General features: G+C 48.3%; 1 protein-coding gene across 1 annotated transcript in view; it reads right to left on the bottom strand.

Moving 5' to 3' along the window:
• Nucleotides 1-22,878, bottom strand: part of GIF (gastric intrinsic factor) — a 54,553-nt gene that overhangs the window by 26,176 nt on the left and 5,499 nt on the right. The window contains exons 2-4 of the mRNA XM_015419699.1: nt 8,261-8,368; nt 6,674-6,862; nt 1,031-1,174 (exon numbers count right to left, since the gene is read on the bottom strand). Of these exons, the coding sequence (XP_015275185.1) occupies nt 1,031-1,174; nt 6,674-6,862; nt 8,261-8,368 (441 nt within the window). The remainder of the gene's footprint in view (nt 1-1,030; nt 1,175-6,673; nt 6,863-8,260; nt 8,369-22,878) is intronic.

Raw genomic sequence — 22,878 nt, 5'->3', positions numbered from 1 at the left:
TACACTCTCGTGCACTGCCCTGGGAAGGTGATGGGGCACGTGGATGCCCTGAGCTGCCTGCCACTGCCAGTGTGCAACCCAGATCCAGCCCCGGCCCACCAGGTCGCGCTGCTGGAGTCCCTCCCAGAGCAGCTGGTCCTGTCTCGGAGGTGGCTCGCTGCACCTCAAAGGACATGCTTCTCTGTCCGGTCTTGGACTGGGTGGTGAGGGGATGGCCTGAGGCCAAAGGAGACACGTACCTGGCTCCCTTCATGTCCCAGAAGGACGAACTGTCCGTCCACAAGGGCTGTGTACTGTGGGGAAGCCGGGTGGTCATCCCTAAGCCATTATGGGAATGGGTTCTAACAGCCCTGCACGAGGCGCATCCAGGGGTGGTGCGCATGAAAGCCTTGGTCCGGAGTTATGTCTGGTGGCCGGAGCTGGACAAAGACATTGAGGATGTAGTAAAGAGGTGCCAGCCCTGCCAGGCCTCTCAGCCAGAACCCCCTCGAACCCCAGAAAGGGCCTGGGAATCCTCTCACCATCCCTGGTCTAGGTTATACTTAGATTTTGTGGGACCTTTCCAGGGGCAGCTTTTCTTTATACTGGTAGACTCTTACAGCAAGTGGCTGGAGGTAGTCCCAGTAACCTCCACGTCACCGAAGGCGGCCATCCAGGCAATGTGGCGGATCTTCAGTGCCCAGGGAATCCCCGACACGCTGGTCACGGACAACGGGAAAGCTTTTACCTCAAGTGAGTTCCAGGACTTCACGAGATATTACAGTATCCGCCACGTCCGGTCGGCCCTGTTTCATCCTGCGACCAACAGCCAGGTGGAACGCATGGTCCGCACAATGAAGGACGCCCTCCGCCACCTGGACGCCTCAGATTGGGACTACAAACTGGCGGCTTTTCTGTTCGGCCAGCTCAAGCCAGATATGGATTTCTAAATACTTAGCTGGGAACCACCTGGGGTGGGTGGTGGAGAATTCCTTAAAACCTTATAATTGGATGGATGGGGGGGGGGGAATCAGTGCTTATTTTATCTTACAGAAATAGTTAATCTCTTCTTTAGTTTTTTCCTCGAGGATGTTGACCAAGTTCACAGTATTTTGTGGTGTAGTGACATTTTCAGGATCCTCACAGGATGACTGGAGGGCCAGCAGGTAAAGGGCCACTTTGCCAGAAGTCATTTCTGCAGGGAGAGATGGAAAAGAGATAAGAAAATGGCTGGAAGACAGACAGACATCACAAGAGTCCCGTAAACACATTTTTGACCACCAGAGGACAGTAGACTAATTAGATTACTAGGAAAATAGCTGACTGTAGCTGAGATAGAGGTTCCTGTCATCCCTTTGAAATAGGAGAGCTTGCCTTTTGTCTGTACTGTGGTGACACATTAAGGTGGGATGCTGAATCTACACCCCACCCCCCCCCACCGTAATTTCCATACCAAGTTAAGGTGTTTGTGTTTGCATGCAACAATGTTTGCAAAAATGTTTATTTATGGCTTTCCTTTACTTTCATCCCCATAGGCAGTGATTTATTAGAAAGATAGCCATTTTTTTGGAAACAGGAAGCAAGATTCCAGCCATGATTTCTTTCATGGCAGGCCTAATTAGTTGATCTATCAACTATTCATCACAGCTTATTCTCGCAGAAGTGTTTCACTAACTTGTTTAGAATGGAAATATTATGAACTGTTCAAGTTCTACATTTCTAAAGTAGAGCCTTGGAGACAGACTAGATCTGAGTTATACAGACTAGATCTGAGTTATGCAGACGGAGCATTCTCTTTGTAGTGTGCATTCCTAGTTTCACAAAATTCTGCCTAATGTACTGAAATGCTGCCTTCAACAGGGGTCACACTTTATGGGAGTTCATATGATTTGAAACACAGCCCCACTTCATTAGGGCTATTGCACTCTTCTTGTGGAGGAAAATAGGATTGCCGCTATTTTTTAAATGGGATATTAACAGTTATGTGACAGGCAGAAATTCAACAGATGAAGATTAAATGGCATGAAGGTTGCTGAATTTCTGCCAGTCACACACACTAAATAGTTCAATTTCAATCCACTTTCAGTGCACTTTCCAATTGGATTCCGGGGTGGGGTGGGGGATGGTTATAACTAGGGATGGGCACAGACCTGAACACCGAACCAAAATTTGGCCAAACGTCGCCTTTTAGGGGGCTCGGACAGACAAGCTCGAAGGTCACGTGTCCGGAAAATCGAGCACCCAATCTTTTCGCGCTCAGCTCGGAAGCGTTTGGCTACTTTTGGCAGAGAAACCCCACCCCTGCCGTTTCACACCGAAAAGTGGGTGTGGATGGGACTTTTCGGCCGTCAAGGGACCAATGCCGGGCACCCGAGGCTGACAGGCATCTCCAGTTTCCAATCAGAGACTTCCCTCCTTCTCCCTTGGAATGGGAGGTGTGTGTGTATATATTCCCAGGTGGCGCATTACCGTCTTTTGTTTTGCATCGCGGTCTCTTGCAGTGCAGTGCTCCTTTTGCACGTGGAAGAAATCTTGTCGTGGGCCTGTGGTGGTGGTGGTGGTGGGGAATTTACTGGAGTCGCTGGGTGGGTGGGTGAGTGGGCGGGTGGAGGAACCAGCTGGATCTCCTAGTGACAATACCAATTGCCAGATGAAAAACATCCTCCCCTTCCCTCTTCTCTCCATTTCTCCCCTTTCTGAGTTTCTCTGCTGCAATGCCTGGTCACTGCCTGCCTTTTCTCTCTTCCCCGCGAAGGGTGGGAAACTGGGCTTGAATTCTTTTGCTTTCACAACACGTTTTTGGTTTGACTCTGGGGTTGCCTGTTTCCTTGGCAAGTCAAGCAGCAGAGCCACCCCACCCCTTCTGTGGGTTCTGTAAGCAGCTGTTTTCTGTGCCCTCTGGCGGTGGGGTTTGACTTTTCTGCATATCCCAAAAGGACAACCACTCTACCCTGGACACTTGGCATCAAACCATCCAACCACTCTCGGGGGGGGGGGGGAATTGGGGCATGCCCTTGCTGGGCTGGGTCTTTTCCTCTCTGCACCCCGCCTCCCTGGGTTGCTGAAGTCCCTCACCTTCTCCCCCCCACCCACTTTGCTCCTTAGTGACCAAGTCTTAAACCACCTTCTGCAGCAGGGAGCTGGCGCTGGCAAAGTCCCCTGGGCACAGGCCGTGGGTCCTCTCCCCCTTCTGCACCCTGCCTCCCTGGGTTGCTGAAGCCTCTCCCCCCTGAGTTCCTTCTCTCTGACCTGTAAAATGGGCACCCCACTCTCTAACCATTTCCTGGGGGAGATTTGCAGACTGCCCTTGGTACTGACTGCAGGTCTCATGTTTCTTCTTTGAAAGAGCGTGCCCCCCTTTCTGCTTGGGTCACTGTGGTCTCGAATTGGGCAGTTCCTTCTCTTCCATTGCAAGTGGGCACCTCACTCTCAAAGCAATTTCTGGGGGGGGGCTAACTATGCCAACTACCGGGCTTTCCTTCACTGCCCCTGGCAAAACCCTTCTCCCTGGGTGGGTCGAGTCTCTGCCTTCGGGCCCCCTCCTCTGCCAACGAGGCTCTCAAACCATTGGCCCTCGCAGGATTTCCCCGTGACTCGAGCAGCCACTTTTTCACCCCCACCACCTGGGTCTAACATGTGGGGACATGAGGGGGGCCTGAAGGGGTCGTGGTCATGGGCTGATGGGAAGACAGGGCACTCTGGCCACAGGTGGTGCGATACAACTGGATTCTCGGGTACTTCATCAGCGGCCTCCACGTCAGGCTCCCCTACAGCATCCACAGTGAGGTCGGGTGGATCAGCCCTGCCCAGGAATCACGTTGCCAGTGGGTGGAGGGTGGGGCCTGGGGAGAGAGAGCCAACCACACCTGTGTGGGTGTTCCCCAGGCTAGGTAGGAGGTTCTGGTTGGTGATCCCATATCCCACTGCCGTTTAAGGGTAAATGGGCCCGGGGAAAGAGCACCTGCTGTCCCTGTCTCCTTCCCAGGCAGGGTGGGAGGCTGGGCCCCAACCAGTCCTTATGTCCAAAGGGCTGGGTGGTTGGCCCCAGGAAGACAGAGGCACCCGCAATCCCCCATCCTCTTCCTTCTCTCCACTTGAGAGAGTGCAGTCTAAATTCCTAAGGGCAATACTGCAAGTACCAAATGTTGTACCAAACTCCTGGGTTGGACTAGAGACCGGAATGATTAGGGTCGAAGCAAGAATCTGTATGCTATCGATCTACAAATGGCTGTCCCGGAACACTAATCGACAAGGGTTGTTCCGTCTAACTCTCCAAGACTCTTTTCAATCCAGTTGGCAGAAAGCCATTTTGGGAACTATAGTAAAACTAGGTTTATCTCCCCAAGAACTTTTGAACCATGGGCCAGACCAAGCCAAACTACTTATTAAACAAAGAGTGACAGATATAGAAAGACAAATGGATATTCATAGAACTCCAGGTTTTATCTCTCCTCCAAATTCAAGATTTGTTGCTGCTCCTGTTGCATACTTATATTTTCTTGAATCAAATAATTCCAGAAGGGCCTTTACATTGGCAAGAAGTTCAACTCTACCTTCCGCTGCTCTGGAAGGAAGGTTTAAATCAGTCCTCTATATGCATAGGCTCTGTTCTTGTTCTTTAAAGGAAATTGATTCAATGGAACATATTTTCTTTAACTGCCCTAGGCACAAAGAAATTCGATCAAAATGTATTGAGCCGCTGATTTGAAATTTCCCCGGCAGATCAAACAAAATTAAACTTGATTATCTTCTGTCTGATGTGAACCATGAAACAACCTGAATAGTGGCTAAATTTTGTGCAAAGATTAGAAAATGCATACAGTAGCTTGAGTGAAATTTTTAAAGTTGCGAAACTTGATTGTTTGATTTTATGTAAACCTTTGTGTATGCTGGTCATTGACCATAAAATAAAATTGTTGCTGTTGACAGAGGCACTGGCAACCATGCAGGTGGTCCCTGGGGAGGTCCTCTGGGAGTCGGGTGCCTGCAGCTGAACCACTTCTGCTCTGGGCTGTCTGAAACCATCACTGGACAAGTCCTCTAGAAGTGGTTTCCCGGGGGGCACTGGTCTTGGGGGTCTGCTACTTGTGCCCCTCAGACCCGACAGGCATGTGACTTGTGGGGCATGTGAAGGGGCACCCCAGGGATGGGCTGTGTGAGTTGGAGGCCTCTAGCTCACCTGGGTCAGTTTTGGTCACTACCAAACCAGCAGGGGGACATACAATTGAAAATCATTGTCTCTTTGGGGGCCTGTAGCTCGGCCCCCCAAAGTCCAAGAGGGACCAAACTTGGTGAGCATGTTGAGGAGAGTGAGCAGGAATTTTGCTGAGAATCTGGGCCCCTGGGACCCCCTGGGGGTATTTTCTGAATCCGGACCAGTTCGTGAACCAGTTCGTGAACCGGCCACATTTCAGTTCGAGAACCAGTCTGGAAATGGGGTCAGTTCGGTTCAGTCTGGGGGGAAATTTTGAAAGTGCCCATCCCTAGTTATAACTGAAGAAAAGCCTGGATTCTTTGGAATTTTTATATGGAAAAAAATGAACAGGAGGCCAGCTTCTACCCCATGATCCCCTCCTTATGGCCAAGCTGGTTTACTTGGGGCAATACATTTTGTTAAGAGAGTGCTTCCCTGCACAGCAGAATTACGTTTCTGCTTAGAAATTAACACAAGACTGGGTGCTTCAGAATAATTTTTTTTTAAGTCCTTTCTTATAAAGATCTTCATACCCAGGGGTCATTTCCTGCAGGAGTGCACAGGAGCAGAGCCCCTGCAGTAAAGAGCCCTGGAGGCAGGCACATGCTACAAGCCCCGCCCCCTGCTCCCACCAGCCCTCAGTCGGGCCATGAGGAGCAAGAAGCAGCCAGGTAAGTTGTAGAGCCCCCCCCCCGGCCCCCCGGTCCAAAACAGCCCCGTGGCACCTTTAAGACCAAGTTTTATTCAGGTACAAGCTCTCCCTCCTCTGTGAGGACAGATCTGCATGTTCCCCCCCTCCAATAGCTAGCAATCCAAAACAGTCCAGTGGAGCCTGAGCGGTGGGTGTTGCCTTCTGACACACTTCTGGTGATGTCAGGGGGCGTGGCATATGCAAATAAGTTATCCTAATGAGCTCCTGCACGTCTTTTTCTACGAAATGACCCCTGTTCATACCAGATAGGAAAAAAGTAGAGATCACATTCTAAACTGCCTGCCTATACTAAGATGGGCATAGAGGAGATAGAAGCGGTCACATCTTGCTCCTATGGGAGTTAGTAAAGGGAAGAAGGACAGTCGTCTGAAAGAAAGGAAGCTTCCCTAAGATTAGCTGTTTCAGGTCAGAGGGGACAGCAGCAGAGCAGCTCAAAGGGGTAGAGTCTTGTCTTTCTAGCTCTCTTGCCCCCTCTGAAATGTGTGTGTGCTTGTACTAAGAGACATTGCACTGTTCACTCCTCCCAGTGCATTTACAGTATGATGTTAACAACAGACAAAAAAGAGCAGAAGTAACTTCTAAATCAGTCCCTCTTCAACAAAAAATTAAAGGAGCTCAGAAGCCTAACAATGCAATTCTGAAACCACTATCTTGGGGTTAAGTCCCACTGAACAGATCCTCATAGGATTCTGAGTAGCCATGCTTAGGATGGCACTGTCAGTTTTTTACTCCTGTACAATTTAGTATGTGTAAACGCAGAAAGACTCCTCTCGTTGAAGATATCCTACCTTCTATGTTTTTCTCAACAAGTGTTTCCTTTATCTTCTCAACCAGCTGTGTTTTCATGCAGAGATCTAGCGCGTCAGCCAGATTCAAAGCAACCAGGACACTGGGATCTGGTGAGGTTTGCAGGAAGACTGAGTTCACCAGCTGTGTTTGGAGTCCTGTAATCAATGACTGCTGACCATCAGGAATAGCTGGAACCAGAGAGAACCAGATGTTAATCTAGAAATAGCACTTGCTACTACAACTCTTACCTAGCCTGGCAAAGGACTGCCATGTAAGGCAGGCTGTACTTTTAGAACATGATAACCCAGTCATCTTTTATAGTGCCTTTGCTCAGATCACTGTAGCTTCTGCTTCAGTAAGAGATGTGAGATTGGAGATCTGTGGCTGGAACTAATATGTAATTTGGATCTGAAGCAGCAGCCTGTAGGAGGGCAGTGCTGACTGCGTGGCAAACCCGCACGAGGGCACTGTTCTCCTGGCTGTTCTCCTGGAAAAATTGGGAACCTAGCTACTTGCACAAGGCGGATGCAATGTAGGAGCAATGTTGTCGGCTTTTGTGAGGCAGGCCCGAAAGTGGTAACATTTTTCCTGCATGGAGGACACATTTGCTGATATGCTAAATTCATCATGTGAAGCTACCTTGGCAAAAAGGATTTCACATTAAAACAATAATAAAAGGGATGACATGTAGGGCAGTGCGGAAATCTCCTGTAGTCTATTAATAAACTCAAGGCTTGGCTGAGAGGCTTTTGGTCTGAGACTTGAAAGATTCTGTAGTGACGCTGGCACTAGAATGAGAGTTTTCATTAGGGTCTCTATCATTTCTTGAACATAGGAATTCTTTTTCTGATTTCGTTTGTTCAAGTCTGCTACAATAGGGTATGAAGGAGGTTTAATTTCAATAATGGTAGTGCCAGTTGGTTTTTGATTATCAGTGAAATTCACTGGGCACATAGACAATATTTCAGAGCGTTGTTTAATGTCCTCTAAGGAAGAGATCTGATTCTGTAAATGATCTATCAGAACACTTTTTGAAGTGGATAGTGGATGCTGCTGCTTATCAGCTAGGTCTGCCAGTGAGAGACTTTCTGAAATGGGAAAAGAATGCTGCTGCTGAGCAGGCAGGTCTGCCAATGACAGACTTTGAGATGGAATGGAAAGAGGGTATGCCTCTGAAATCAGAGTTGGAACTGAAGGCAGAGCAGGATAGATTACAATAGACTGTATTGGTTTAGGTAAAACCAATTGAGGCCCTTGGGAATAAGCAAGGTGAGCCTCTACATTGCATGTAAGAGAGGCCAGAGGAAAAACAGGTGCAATTGCATTGATTGCAAACCTGCATATAAACCAAGACTTTAACACTGCAACAGGAGCTTTAGGCTCTGTGTGCAATATCTTTCCAATGATATCCCAGTCTTTTAATGCCAAAGATCCATTTTCTGGATACCAAGAACATTGGCTTTGAATCTCAAAAAGCATTTGAGTGAGGGTCTCAGAAGAAACTGGCCTGCCAGCTTTCTGGGTAATAATCTGTAGTTCCTTTAAATGTGCCTGCATGGGTAATTCTAGTTTAGCACCCATCTCACCAATGAGGGGTCGCTGAATCACGACGAGGAAGTACTTCTTGAGGCCTTTGCCAGGCGTTGATGAGATTGATCCGTAGATAAGCCCCACGTTGGGCGCCACTTGCAGTGCTGCTCGTTAGGGTGTGGGGTGCAGGCGACACAAAGACGACAGGAGACAAGCTTGCAGGAACTGTCAGGAACTGACTGAAACCTCTCGGCTTCAAGCTTTTATTTTATACACATTTCCCCCCCCTTCAAGCATTAGAGCATCCTTAAGGAATGTTTGTGTGTGTGTGTGTGTGTGTTCTCGTTCTCTCAGGCAAGCTCTTTGTTATCTGCCTTTCTCAAGGCTACTAACTGCGTAGAGAGCAGTAAACAGATTCCATCTCGGCCTCTCATGACGTATAAGTATTTCAGCTCCCAACCTCCAGCCAGGAGATTTCCGCACTGCCCTACAGCAGCCATGGTGGAGTGGATCAGGGCTGTATCAATGGGGAAAAGGAGGTTAACTGTTCTCCTTCCACACCATTTCCAAATCATAAATAGCTGCCTTAAGCTCCTGCAGGCACCCAATATTCTTACCATCATCGCCTGTGTCTGCACAGATTGAGTTATGCAGGCAAAGTAGGTAGGCAATGTGTTATTCTGCATCTGCCTGTCTGAGCGAGTCCCTCCTCCATGGAACAGTCAATGAAATGTACCTCTAAAGAAGCTAGATCAAGATGGGTAGCCCCCAAGATGGGTAGCCCCTGTTGCGTGGTGCGCTTAGGACAGCCTGCCTGCCTCTGCCAGTAGTAGCCAGCCACCAGGACTGTTTCAGCCACTCCAACACTCCAGCCACTCACCAGCATTCACTGCAGAGTAAGTTCTGTATAGCATCACTCCAAGACAGTCCTGTGGTAAACTATATACAGATTTTATTTACAATATTTACAGTCCACTGACAAAGTGCTCCGCCAATCACCATAACAAGAGAAGAGAATGTACAGAGCAGCACTTGTCCAGTTATATACATACAGCGTCCAATCAGCTAAGTGCTGACTCATTGTGTAATGTATTGAAACGATTACATGAATCACCTCATAGGACTCCTATGTTAAGCTTCGAGCCAGACCAGGGCTCCTCTGAGCGAACTTCCTATTGGTCGCTTCATAACAGCGACCAATCAGAACTGTGCCTTTTCCCTGCGAGGGAAAGACTTTCATTGGTCCTTAACTAAGCAATCTCATTGGTTGTTATTTGTAAATAGGCGTGGCTACATTAGCCCGGTTATGTTTAAAAGGAGCATAAGCTCCCACTGTTTTCTGTTCTGGTTTCTTACTGAGTTGAGTGCTTGTTCGTTACTTCCAATAAAGCTGAATCACTTGCTGAATCACTCTAAGAGTCCTTTGTTAGCGCGATCTAACAATTGGCGACGAAGGTGGGATGTTAGAGCAGGTAGGCAGCCCTGCGGACATCCACACTTCGGACTCGGAAGAAAGCGAGCAGAGCACAGCAGCCGATCCGGCGGAGGCGCCACCAGCTCCGGTGCCCAAGTCTCCCACGATGGCTGGAAGCCAGAAGTTCGAGTGCTTCGAACCTTCCTCAGAAGACTGGGACTCCTACCTATCCAGGTTCGAGTTCCATCTGGAGACACACGACATTACAGACGAGGCCAAGAAACGGGCGTGCCTCCTGAGTTCCTGCGGGAAGGGGACCTTCGACATAGCCAGGTCGTTGGTGGCCCCAACTGATATAAAGACTGTCACTTACGCTGACATCACTGAGAAGCTTAAGGCTCACTATTCTCCACAACCGTCGGAGATCGCCTGCCGGCACGCTTTTTACAAGCGGAACCAGGCCGGAGGCGAGACCATCGCAGATTTCGTGGCGGCCCTTCGCAAAGCCGCACGACCATGTAATTTCCACAACGTGGAGGAAGCCCTCAGAGACCGTCTCGTCTGCGGTCTCAAAGATGAAAGGCTGCAACAGAGGCTGTTCGCCCGCACCACCCTGACCTGGGCAGTGGCCTACGACGAGGCCGTGGCCGCAGAAGCAGCAGATAAGTCCACAAGGGAGGTCCGCCAGAGGATGGCAGAGCCCAGCGTCCACTCTCAGCGAGACAGCGAGGGCGAAGAAGCGGACGATGACGTCAACGCGGTCCGAGGCAAGCGGACCCCAGCGAAGACTACCAACGTCAAGCCTTGCTCCGGTTGTGGCGGGAAACACCAGCGCGACTCCTGTTGGGCTCGTGATGTCGACTGCAGAGCGTGTGGGCGGCGTGGTCATCTGGCCAGAGTCTGCAGATCAGCAAAGAAGGATCCCTCAACTAACAACCGGTCAGCGCAGAGGGGCACTCCAGTCAGCACCCAAGGCAAGACCCGTTCCTCAGCATCGGAAGCAAGCTGCCAGTTGACGGCGACCTTGTCGAGCGCATCGGCCGTAAATCGCACCAGCAGCCAGGGCAAGATCACCGTGACTCCACTCCTCGACGGCCGACCCTGTACAATGGAGGTGGACTCAGGATCGTCCGTGACGGTGATTTCTGCCGCGTCCTGGCGCCAGTTGTTCCCGAACCGAAGCCGGCGGCGGCTCCAGCCTGCGGGAACCAGAGTGTCCGACTTCCAGGGCAACCGAATTCCCTTGGCCGGACGGGACTCTGTTACTGTTGAGTATAAGGGGAAATGTGTTAAACTGTCATTCCTGATTGCAGAGGGAGACCGGGTTAACCTGCTAGGGTTAGATTGGTTTGAGCCATTGGGCATTGGTATTTCTGGGATTAACAGGATGTCTGAAAATAAATGGGGCATGCTGTACGACCTGTTCCCTGATGTATTTGCCGAAGGGTTGGGAAGGTACAAGGGCCCCCCGGTTGCGTTTGACTTAGATCCGTCAGTCAAACCTATTAGGTTGAAGTATCGGAAAGTACCTGTGTCTCTCAAACATAAGGTGGAAAAAGAGATTGACAAACTAGTTGAGCAAGGGGTTTTAGAGCCAGTACCATACAGCAAATGGGAGACCCCGATCGTAACCCCTGTCAAATCAGATGGGTCCATACGACTATGCGCCGATTACAAATGTACGATTAACAAGGCGCTGCAGCAACATTCGTACCCGGTCCCGGTAATAAGCCACATTTTGGCTTCCCTGGGGGGTGGCAAGATTTTCGCCAAATTTGACCTGGCCCAGGCATACCAGCAGTTGCCTGTCACCCCGGAGGCTGCCGAGGCCCAAACAATTGTAACCCACCAAGGGGCTTTTAAAGTGAACAGGCTGCAATTCGGGGTCAACGTAGCACCTGGGATTTTTCAGGGCCTCATGGAACGTCTACTAAGGGGGGTACCTGGCACAGTGCCCTATTTTGACGACGTGCTGATTGCGGGCGGGTCTGAACAGGAACTACTGGACCGGGTTAAAGAGGTCCTCAGGCGTTTTCAAAATGCCGGTCTCAGAGTTAAGCGCTCAAAATGCACGCTCGGGGTGGAAAGTGTGGACTTCCTGGGGTTTCGCATTGACGCAGAGGGAGTCCACCCCACGGATGAGAAGGTATCTGCAATCCAAAACGCCCCCAGGCCGGTGAGTAAGAAGGAGCTCCAATCCTTTTTAGGACTCCTGAATTTTTATCATGCGTTTTTACCGCATAAGGCATCAGTGGCGGCCCCTTTGCACGCGCTTTTGCACAAGGAGGCAAAATGGAAGTGGGGGCAGGCCGAGGAAAAGGCTTTTGTGGGAGTCAAGGAGCTGCTGACATCTAATGCCGTACTCACGCATTATGATGAACACAAGCTCCTGGTGTTAGCTGCTGACGCTTCACCTTTTGGAGTAGGCGCAGTTTTAAGCCATCTGATGCCTGATGGGAGCGAAGCGCCTATCGCTTTTTATTCTAGATCACTATCTGCGGCAGAGCGGAACTATGCCCAGATAGACAAGGAGGGTCTGGCGTTGGTAGCGGCTGTCAAAAAGTTCCATGATTTTATTTTTGGCAGACGATTTTTGCTGGTCACTGACCACAAGCCGCTACTGGGGATTTTTGCGCCCGATAAGCAATTGCCAAACATCATGTCCCCACGCATGCTTAGATGGGCGATATTTTTGCAGGCTTATGATTTTGACTTAGAGCACCGGCCTGGGAAAGCGATTGGGCATGCGGATGCCCTCAGCCGGTGCCCGGTGCCGGACATTGGCGCAGACCCTGCCCCCGCCTGTGAGGTCTTGGCAATTGAGGAGCTTCCTCGACCCCCGGTATCATCCAGGGACATTGCAGCACACACGGCCAAGGATAGCGTGCTGTCCCGAGTATTAAACTGGGTTTGGAGGGGGTGGCCGGTTGGAAGCGTTGAACCGGAGTTCGGCCCTTACAAAAGCCGTCAAAATGAACTATCCATTTCTAAGGGCTGTGTATTATGGGGGAACAGGGTGGTGGTTCCTGACAAACTCAGGACGAGAGTGTTAGAGTCGCTGCACGAGGGTCACCCCGGTATGGTACACACCAAAGCGTTGGCCAGAGGGTATGTCTGGTGGCCGGGGCTGGACAAAGAGATCGAAGAATGGGTACGAGGGTGTCCCAAATGCCAGCAAGTCAGACCCGATCCCCCACAAGCTACACCCCAAGGCTGGGAGTCATCTGGTAAACCCTGGGCCAGATTGCATATAGATTTTGCTGGCCCTCTCCAAGGGCAAATGTTCCTAATTGTGGTGGACGCTATGTCCAAATGGCTGGAGGTCGTGCATATGAAATCGACCACATCACTTGCTGTGATCCATGCGCTCCGCCGACTTTTTGCCACCCACGGGTTGCCTGACGTCATCGTCAGTGACAACGGGCCTCAATTTGTGTCTGAGGAATTTAGGCTCTTCCTCACGAGTAATGGCATACGCCAAATGACTTCGGCCCCTTTCCATCCGGCATCTAATGGCCAAGCCGAACGGATGGTCAGGACGGCCAAAGAGGCCCTGGGTAAAATGGACGAAGGGGACTGGAGCCAGAGGCTGGGCTCCTTTCTTTTGCTGCAGCACACCACCCCCTGTAGTGCTACAGGCCGTAGTCCGGCCGAATTGTTAATGGGGCGGAGACTCACGACCCGTTTGAACCGAATGCACCCAGACCTCACTGAAGAGCAATCCGAGCGTACCACGGCGCAACCGAAGGTGCGCATGTTTGAAAAAGGGGACAAGGTTTTCGCACGAAATTATGCAAACGGGCACTTATGGCTTCCTGGGGTTATATCCGACTCTGTGGGTACTCGAATGTATGTGGTGCAGTTAGCTGACGGTCGAATATGGCGGCGCCACATAGATCAGTTAAGGAGACGTTGGGCTAGGGACAGCGCTGACTCTCCGACGGCTGAATCCCCTGATGTCGAGTGGACACCCCCAGAGCAGGCGGTGAGTACCGAAAGGCCCGGTACTGTCCCCGAGTCAGGGCAGAACCCTGTGTGCGGGGCTGAAATCCCAGTCGAGTCTGTGCCTGATCCAGGCTGTAGTGAACCCCACTCTGACCCACAACCTTGTCTGCCCATGGAGCCTGCACCGCTCCGCAGGTCCCAGCGTTCGCGGCAAATGCCGACTTATCTGAAGGACTATGAGTGTAAATACTGTTGGAATAACTGATGTACAAAGGTTGATTGCATGTTTGTAAATAATAAAACAATTGGGATGATGGCTTAACTTAGGGGGGAGGAATTGTAATGTATTGAAATGATTACATGAATCACCTCATAGGACTCCCATGTTAAGCTTCGAGCCAGACCAGGGCTCCTCTGAGCGAACTTCCTATTGGTCGCTTCGTAACAGCGACCAATCAGAACGATACCATTCCCTAGGAGGGAAAGACTCCCATTGGTCTTTATTCTAGCAATCTCATTGGTTGTTATTTGTAAATAGGCGTGGCTACATTAGCCCGGTTATGTTTAAAAGGAGCATAAGCTCCCACTGTTTTCTGTTCTGGTTTCTTACTGAGTTAGTGCTTGTTCGTTACTTCTAAATAAAGCTGAATCACTTGCTGAATCACTCTACGGTTCCTTTGTTAGCGCGATCTAACACTTAACCCACAGGGGTCTTCAGTTTTGTTCAGCTGGTGAGCAATGCTCCCTCTACGCTGTGGAGTCTTGTGAGCAAAGATTCTACTTTGTGAGCTACCGGCATTAAAGTTGTGAGGGAGCGATTTCTTCAGGTGGGGAGGGTGGGAGGTGAGGGAAGCTTGGGTGCTTCAGTGGGGGGGCTTGCTTTAGGTGGGGAGGGTGGGAGGTGAGGGCACCCAGGCCGTGGGCAGCTTGGGTGCTCTGGTGTGGTGGTGATTGCTATTGGGGTGGGCGGCGGAGAGGCTGGCAAGCTTTTGGGGTGGCAGGGAGTCTTTGTAGAGTACCCAGGCTAGCTCTCTCTGTCCATCTCTGTGTGTGTCTCTGTCTCGCTTTGTCCCTCTGTCTCTCTTTGCCCCCCTCTCTCTCTTCCCCTTTGTATGTGTGTGTGTCTCTCTCCCTCTCTGCCTCTCTGACCCTCTCTCTCTCTGTCTCTCTGTATGTGTGTGTCTCTCTCTGCCCCTGTGTGTGTGTGTCTTCCCCTCTGTTCGTGTCTCTCTCTGCCCCTCTGTATCTCTCTCTGCCCCTCTGTATGTGTGTGTGCCCCTCTCTGTGTCTCTCTCTGCCCTCTGTGTGTGTGCGTATCTGCCGCTCTGTTCGTCTCTCTCTCTGCCCCTCTGTATCTCTCTCTGCCTCCTCTGTGTGTGTCTGCCCCTCTGTTTCTCTCTCTCTCTGCCCCTCTGTGTGTATGTGTGTGTCTATGTGTGTGTGTCTCTCTCTCTGCCCCTCTGCACGTGTGTTTGTGTCTCTCTGTTTATGTCTCTTTCTCTGCCCCCTCTGTGTGTGTGTGTGTGTCGCTCTCTGCCCCTCTGTGTGTCTCAATCTGCCCCTCTGTGTGTATGTCTCTCTCTCTCTCTCTCTCTCTCTCTCTCTCTGTTTCTCTGCCTCTCTGTCTCTCTCTGTCCCTCTCTCTCTCTCTCTCTCTCTCTCTCTCTCTCTCTCTCTCTCTCTCTCTCTCTCTCTCTCTCTCTCTCTCTCTCTCTCTCTCTCTCTCTCTCTCTCTCTCTCTCTCTCCATGTCTCTCTCTTTATTTGTCTTTCTTTGTCTTTCTTAGCCTACCAAGGTCAGTAATGTTTCAGGGGGTTTCAAGCTCATACCTTGATCAAAACTTTGTTGGTCTTAAAGGAGCCATTGGACTCAAACTTTGTTAGACAGACAGGCAGACAGTATTATTTTCTCCTTCTGCCTCCCCATGGGGTGAAATATTTGGACTTGATGGTAAAATGCAGACCTTTTTGTGTGGATTGAAGTGACTTTCTGTGGCTGGGGCCATGTGGTTGTTGTCTCTAGATGAGACAAGATGAGGGCAACATGACTTAAGGTTCCAGAGAGGTGCAAAGTGCACAGCCCCAGGGGTTTTTTCAGGCCTTTTTCTTACACAGCAACAAAACCGTTGGTGGAAAATGTCATCAAGTTGCAGCTGGCCAATGGTGACCTCGTAGTGATTTTAAGGCCTGAGATGTTCAGAGGTGGTCTGCCGCTGCCTACTTCTGTGTCACAACCGTGGGCTTCCTCGGTGGTCTCCCATCCAAGGACTAACCGGGGCTGACCCTGCTTAGCTTCAGAGGGTCTGACAAGATGGGGCTAGCCAGGGCCAGCCAGGCCAGGGCCACAACAGAATGCTGGCACTTTAAGTGCCACTTCATTGGGATGGTCACTGCATTTCAAAGGGGGTCAGGTTAACAGTGTCTTCAATGGGTCCTTTAAAAAGAATTTTGTCAAAGAGGTTCCAGATCTCTGTTCCCCCAGAAAAAAAGCCCTGGATTGTCTTGCTCACAGCAACAGGCAAAGCTTAGCTTGTATTCACTTGAAGAAGGCAACTTGATTATGTATTTAATATTAATTCATGTTATTATATGTTATTATAAGTGTATAACTCTCTCAAGGGGTCAGGTTATTCATAATTTACTAGAGAAGGGAGGATGTCTTTTCCAGGTAGTAGATCTGCTAGCCCTGTGAAACGGAGCATGCAGAAGGTGTATCACTTGCTGGAGTGTTTGCAAGTGACTGAAAGAAACTTGCACTTTCTTCCATTATTAAAAGTGTTTGCTGAGCATATAAAAAAAGCGGCAATCTTGCACAAGTCCCATTCTCTAATGTCACACTGTTCACACAAGTAGACCATTTACTTGAACAGGTTTTTTGCAATAATTTATTTTTCATGTAACTGTACAAGTACATTGGTGTGATAAGAATGTAACTTCCTTTTACAAAACAAACCGACCCCACTCATATATAGCAAAGGTCACTGCTAATTTGCCCTTCTAAGAAAACTGGACTTTAAAAAGCTGAACCCAGGAGGCTTCCTATAGCAACTGTCACAAAAACAGACAGCAATACTAACTTGATCTGTATTTTCATGCTTGTTGTAGGGTAGCGTCTGGTGATGTCAGGGGGTGTGGCCTATGCAAATAAGTTATGCTAATGAGTTGTGCTAATTAGCTCCTACACCTCTTTTTCTACGAAATGACCCCTGGGTAGCCCATAATAACAAATTTTAAGGTGCTATAGGACTCTTGCTCTTTCCTAAAGAAGCTGTTATAGGTGTTGCAGATGTGGACTACAGCGTTCTTCACAAGTTAACAGCTTTCCTACACAAAACATTTCACATAGGAAAGTCCACAAAACATCTGATAACCATACATATCTGCATTTTGTTCCATGTGCATACACGGTAGAACATTTTTACCTTGGTATGGCTGCACAGTAAATGTATACCATGTATACACTGAGAGTCAATAACCTACCACTGCATGACTGTCAACAACATCTGGCATGTTTGCTTGCTCTGCCTGGATTGGCTGCAAGAATTTATTGCATTCTTCTGTCTTTGCTGGTTAGCCTGTGACAGCAAGGCACTGCAAGATATGTGGGAGCATCTTTGAAACCCTACCCCACACTTAATGGGGCTGGGGGAGATGGAGGCTGCTACAGCTAGAGGGAGGATTTTAATACTCACTGCATGTCCTAGGTGAGCATCCATCACTTTGAAGAGCACACATAGGTGGGTAACAGCAGCAAAGAACATTCTGGATTGGAATGAGTGCAACTTTCACTGAGCTAATCCTTCCGTACCGAAGGACAAAACCCTCTGCCCACTCTTATATAACCTTCCAGTTATGTAACTCTGGTGCCTCCTTGACCTGACCAGTCCTTTGTTTCACAAGTGCCACCTCATCTCTGGCACTGTTGACTTTAAGGTGCTTATCGCGGTTTCCACAACACAGACTCTCAAAGTGTTTTGCTAAGACAACTGCTCGTTCCATCAACATCACCAAAGATACAGAGTAAGTAGTTAGTAATTGTATAAAGAGACTGGATCCTGGTTATTGCATTGAGCCATAAAGTCACCCATACAAAATTACAATTTCTTAGCATGGCCCCCACCCCAGTAATTCATGGCTTCATTACGTTCGCCAAACTCATACGGCCAGCATTGCAATGTAAGCATTTAGTATTATTTTTACTATTTGCTACTAGAAGATGTTTGAGCAGGGTTAACAGCCAGGATCCCAAACTTTTTTCTGTGTTAAACAATAATGTTTATTTTCTTACTAAATAACAAAAGTAAACCCAAAAATATGTAAAGAGTTCTAGAATTGTGTGACTACTGATATTATGTATTGGGACTGAACCATTCCAGATATGTCACACCAGAGACTGGCTGAGCTTGGAGCACAAGAACAATAGCCGACCAGGACTCTGGAAGTAACCAATCAAGTAGTAATGTTATGTAAATAGCCTATCATTGGGAGTGGGGTGTGTTTGGGTGCGGCAATTGCATGCAATTTAACAGAGCTGAGGCTCAGGGGTCTTGTCTTGCTCTTGCTGAATTCACAAATAAAGTTGAGCTGATCACTAGACTTGAGCATGCTCATCCATGGAAACCACTATTTAACAGTGTCGACGAAAGTGGGATCCTGTTGAGCCAGCCCCAGAGCCTATCTGCACTGTATCACGCATCAAGCCCAAAATTGAGGTGGAGCTGCACCATTTGGTGGCACAGGGAGTTTTAGAGCCAGTTCCCCACGCTGCCTGGGAAACCCGAATCGTAACCCCAATAAAGCCAATGAAGCCAAATGGGGATGTCCGCATCTGTGCGGACTACAAATGTATGATCAACAAGACACCGAGGGACCATGCTTACCAGTGCCTGTGGTCAGACATGTCCTAGTGACATTGGCGGAAGCCAAGGTCTTTGGTAAATTGGCCTTGGTCCAAGCTTACCAGCAACTCCCGGTGGATGCGCCAACTGCTGAGGCACAGACCATCGTCCCACACCGGGGCACTTTCAGAGTCAAGCGGTTGCCGTTTGGGGTGAGTGTGGCCCCAGGGATCTTCCAGAACTTAATGGACTCTCTTTTGAAAGGCATCCCTGGGGTCCAGCCATTCTTCGATGACAAAAGTAATGACTGTTGGGGAATTACAAAACTTTAAGGGTGACGGTGAAGAAACTGATTCCCCCCCAGGTTTCCTATTCCTTGGCTCCATCACCAACCAAAAGGGAGACTGCAACCAAGAAATCAGGAAACTGAGGCTGAGAAGTAAAGCCACGAAGGAGCTAGAAAAGATTCTTAAGTGTAAGAACGTTTGGATATAGATTGTTATAGTGATAAATCACTCATGAGATGTATTGTTCTTAATTAGATCTATAATATAAATAAATAAATAAATAAATAAATAAATAGTATAAGGACGTGTCACTGGCAGCCAAGATCATAATACTTCATGCCATAGTATTTCCCATTACTATGTATGGGTGTGCAAGTTGGCCAGTGAAGAAAGCTAACAGGAAGGAAGGGGATTCATTTGATATGTGGTGTTGGAGGGCACTTCTATGGACTGCCAAAAAGACAAATATGTGGATTCTAGATCAAATCAAGCCTGAACTTAAATGACTAACTATTGTACTTTGGTCACATTATGAGAAGACAAGAGTCACTAGGAAAGACAATCATGCTAGGAAAAGGGGAAGAACTAACATGAGACTGGCACCCCATCAGGTGGAAGCCTGTTGAGTCATGACCAGGTAATTCCCCACCCCCAACCCCGCAACACAATTGTAGACCGATCCATTCATTGAGCCTCTGTGCAATGCATATTTGCATTTATGCGTTTCTTACAATAATTACTTCTGATTTATTACCAAAAGGGATAAAATCAGATCTCACTATTCTCCTTTATTTCTTCTTCTTACTATAATTTCTGTCAGTTTATTTACTCCTTTATCTTCAAGGACAGTTGCTGATATGAGAAATGTACAGAAATAGAGCAAAAATACTCCTACTTACATATTGTTTCAGATTATTGCCCATAAGACAAAAGGAATGCCAACTATCAGTAATCAAATGAAATATATATACAGAAGGGTTCAAATATTAACCAACTCCTCCAATTGACATTAATATTTTTGTCTTTTAAAAAATCAGCCATTAGTCTATCCATGCCAATATTGCATAATGATGTTCCCTATTTATGTAACCTCTTAATAACTATTTACTTGGGGCAACACCAAAGTCCATTCCCATAATCAACAGATTGAAAACATCTGTGTTTAACATACTTGGACCAGTTCGCTGGGTGGTCGATGAGCTGGGGACAACAAGCTGGCTGCTCACACCAGCGCGGGGCTTGAACTAACACAGTTCAGATGTTAAGACAGTGGGATATACCCACTGTGCCACCGCTCCCTTTCAGCTCCAAAATATTTTGACATATTTAAACATATAACCTTAAAATCATTAACATGTTAAAAGGAGAAGAGTTTAACAGTACATTATATCAAAATAAAACTAATTATGTCATGCAAAAGGTGAGTGTTATACTTGATCTACTTCTTATTGTGGAATTTTACCAGTTGCAAGCAAAATGTTGCTATTTGTCTGGAAATTTGCTGATTTTCCTCTACCAAAAGTCTCTCTAGATCAGCACTTTCCATGTCAAGTGCTGGTCTATTTAAGAGGGGTGCAATAAGCCTATCCCTATAGACTTGATGAAAAGGACAGCGGAAAATACATGTGGAGCATCAATTCCACTTCTCCCATAGAACATGGGCAGCACCTGTCTTCATATGGTATCTTTCTATATTTTCCCTCTAGAGCCTTAGAGGGAATAGCCGCACAACAAGCCAGGGTAAGAGCTCTTCTATAGGGTGGCACATCAGATAGGTCAAATATTTAGCCATATTCATTACATATCTGGAGTCATTATGGGCCAGAAAAGAAGGAGCTCAGTTTAAATCCCCTTGGCACTCTAGATCACAGATCCTTTGTTTTATTATACTTCTCACCTGTGTGCTGTTTTGCGCCAATAAATCCTCAGGCAAGAGTCCCTTTTTTTCTACGCTGGTCTTGGTTATTCGAATCCATCTTGGATGGTAGGAATCTTTGTTTATTAGGGGAAGAAGTCCTTCTTGATTTGAATTAATTTTAAACCATTGATATGCAGAGGATAACAGTACACTGGCTTCTATCCTAATTAGACCAGTTTCTAGGTGCAGAAGTGCATTCAGCACCCCTGGGGGAACCTGTAAAATCTTGTGAATGAATTTGGATTGAACCTTCTCAAGAGCACATAAATTAGTGCCAGTTTGGTGTCGTGGTTAAGTGCGCAGACTCTAGTGTGGGAGAACCGGGTTTGATTCCCCACTCCTCCACTTGCACCTGGCTGGATGACCTTGGGCAAGCCATAGTTCTGATAAGAGCTGTTCTTGAAAAAGAGCAGTTTCTGTCAAGAGTTCTCTCAGCCCCGCCCACCTCACAGGGGGTGTCTGTTGTGGGGAGGGGAAGGGAAAGGAGTCTGTAAGCCTCTCTGAGACACCTTTGGGTAGTGAAGGGCCATGGGGTATAAATCCAATCTCTTCTCTTCTTCTTCTAGTGGCAGAAATGCCCAAGTGGGTACCGTAAAGGAGCTGTGTTAATACTTTAGCTTGAAACAACTTCAATGCTGCTGGAACATACAACCCTCCCTTAGCTTTGGACCAGTAATATTGAAATGTTTATGAGAGTTCTAGGAATTGAAAGTTCTGTACTGATAATTTGCTATAATCAAATAACTTTTTCAAGTAAATTTGTAGAGTAAGAGGTATAGGGCTCCAAGCCTTAAAACTCTCTACTTCACTTCTGAAGTGCCACATCAGAAGTAAGGCACTCTGCACTTGCTCAGAAACAATATCCGGGGGGGGGGAATAACCTCTTATGACATGGATTGGAAAGTATAGAACTCATTTCTGAAATGCATTCCAGAGTTCCATCAATGAGGCCTCGCCCATTTCCCCATTGTGCCCACTGCCCTTTAGGCATAATTTTCCTATATCAGGACTCCAAACCCAGCCATCTTTGGTTCAGTCTCTTGGGACGCATACCGGCTGGATCCCCCATCTTTTTTTTGGTCTTCTCAGATGTGCTTGCCAGTCGGCTTCACCACGGATTCTTCTCTTCGGAAGGCAGCTATAACCCCCCCCCCCTCTCACACACACACGCTTCGCCCTCTTTTGTCACTGGTCTCGTAAGATCACGTCACCTCTTTATTTCCTGGCTCTCTGGTATGTGTGTGCGTGTGCGATAATTCATTGATTGGCTGGATGTATTAGGGTTATTTTTACTTAATAAATTTGATAAAAAGACACTTCCTGCCTGTCGCCTGTGCGACTCCTAGAGGGTTCTGACTCTGGTATAGTTGGGGTATGATCCCTAGCTTGTGCACCTATTAAGCAAACGGTCATAACTTAAGTAGAGACCCGGTGTTGCAGCTAACAGATGAAAGGCAACTGCTTCTTTATTTATTTATTTATTGATTGATTTAATTCAATTTATACCCCGCCCTCCCCGCAATGCGGGCTCAGGGCGGCTTACAAGTGGCAAACGCCAATATAAAACAACTTTAAAAACATTTATAAATCCCACAATACAAAAGCATTCATAACAATCAAAGACTAGAGTGCTCTAGATGTTCAACATAATATCAGATGGCATTTTTATAACTGTTCAGCCTCATCTGCTCCAGGGACTGATGTTCACCTCATCCAGGGCCAGGTAGAGATGGAATAGCGATGATGTTAGTGGCGGCTCCTACTCATATGCCTGGTGGAAGAGCTCCGTCTTACAGGCCCTGCGGAACTGCATAAGGTCCTGCAGGGCCCAGATCTCCTCCGGGAGCTCATTCCACCAGGTAGGAGCCACCACCGAGAAAGCCCTGGCCCTGGTAGCGGCCAGCCTGGCCTCTTTGGGACCTGGCATTGCCAGGAGGTGTTGGGTCCCAGACCAAATTGCTCGAGGGGGAACATATGAGGAAAGGCGGTCCCTTAGGTAAGCTGGACCCAGACCATGTAGGGCTTTAAAGGTAAGAACCAGCACTTTGAAACGAATCCGGTACGCTATTGGCAGCCAGTGCAGCGCTTTCAGCACAGGCTGGATGTGGTCCCTTCTAGGAAGACCCGTCAACAACCTGGCCGCAGCATTCTGCACTAGCTTCCGGATTTGCGACAAAGGCAGCCCCATGTAGAGAGCGTTGCAGTAGTCTAGCCTCGAGGTGACCGTCACATGGATCACTGTGGCCAAGTCACCGCTGTCAAGGAAGGGGACC

This window comes from Gekko japonicus, unplaced genomic scaffold (genome assembly GCF_001447785.1).
Source record: "Gekko japonicus isolate JY-2015 unplaced genomic scaffold, Gekko_japonicus_V1.1 scaffold1660, whole genome shotgun sequence".
In the NCBI taxonomy this organism is placed as follows: domain Eukaryota; kingdom Metazoa; phylum Chordata; class Lepidosauria; order Squamata; family Gekkonidae; genus Gekko; species Gekko japonicus.
This window is presented reverse-complemented; position numbering and strand designations above follow the sequence as displayed.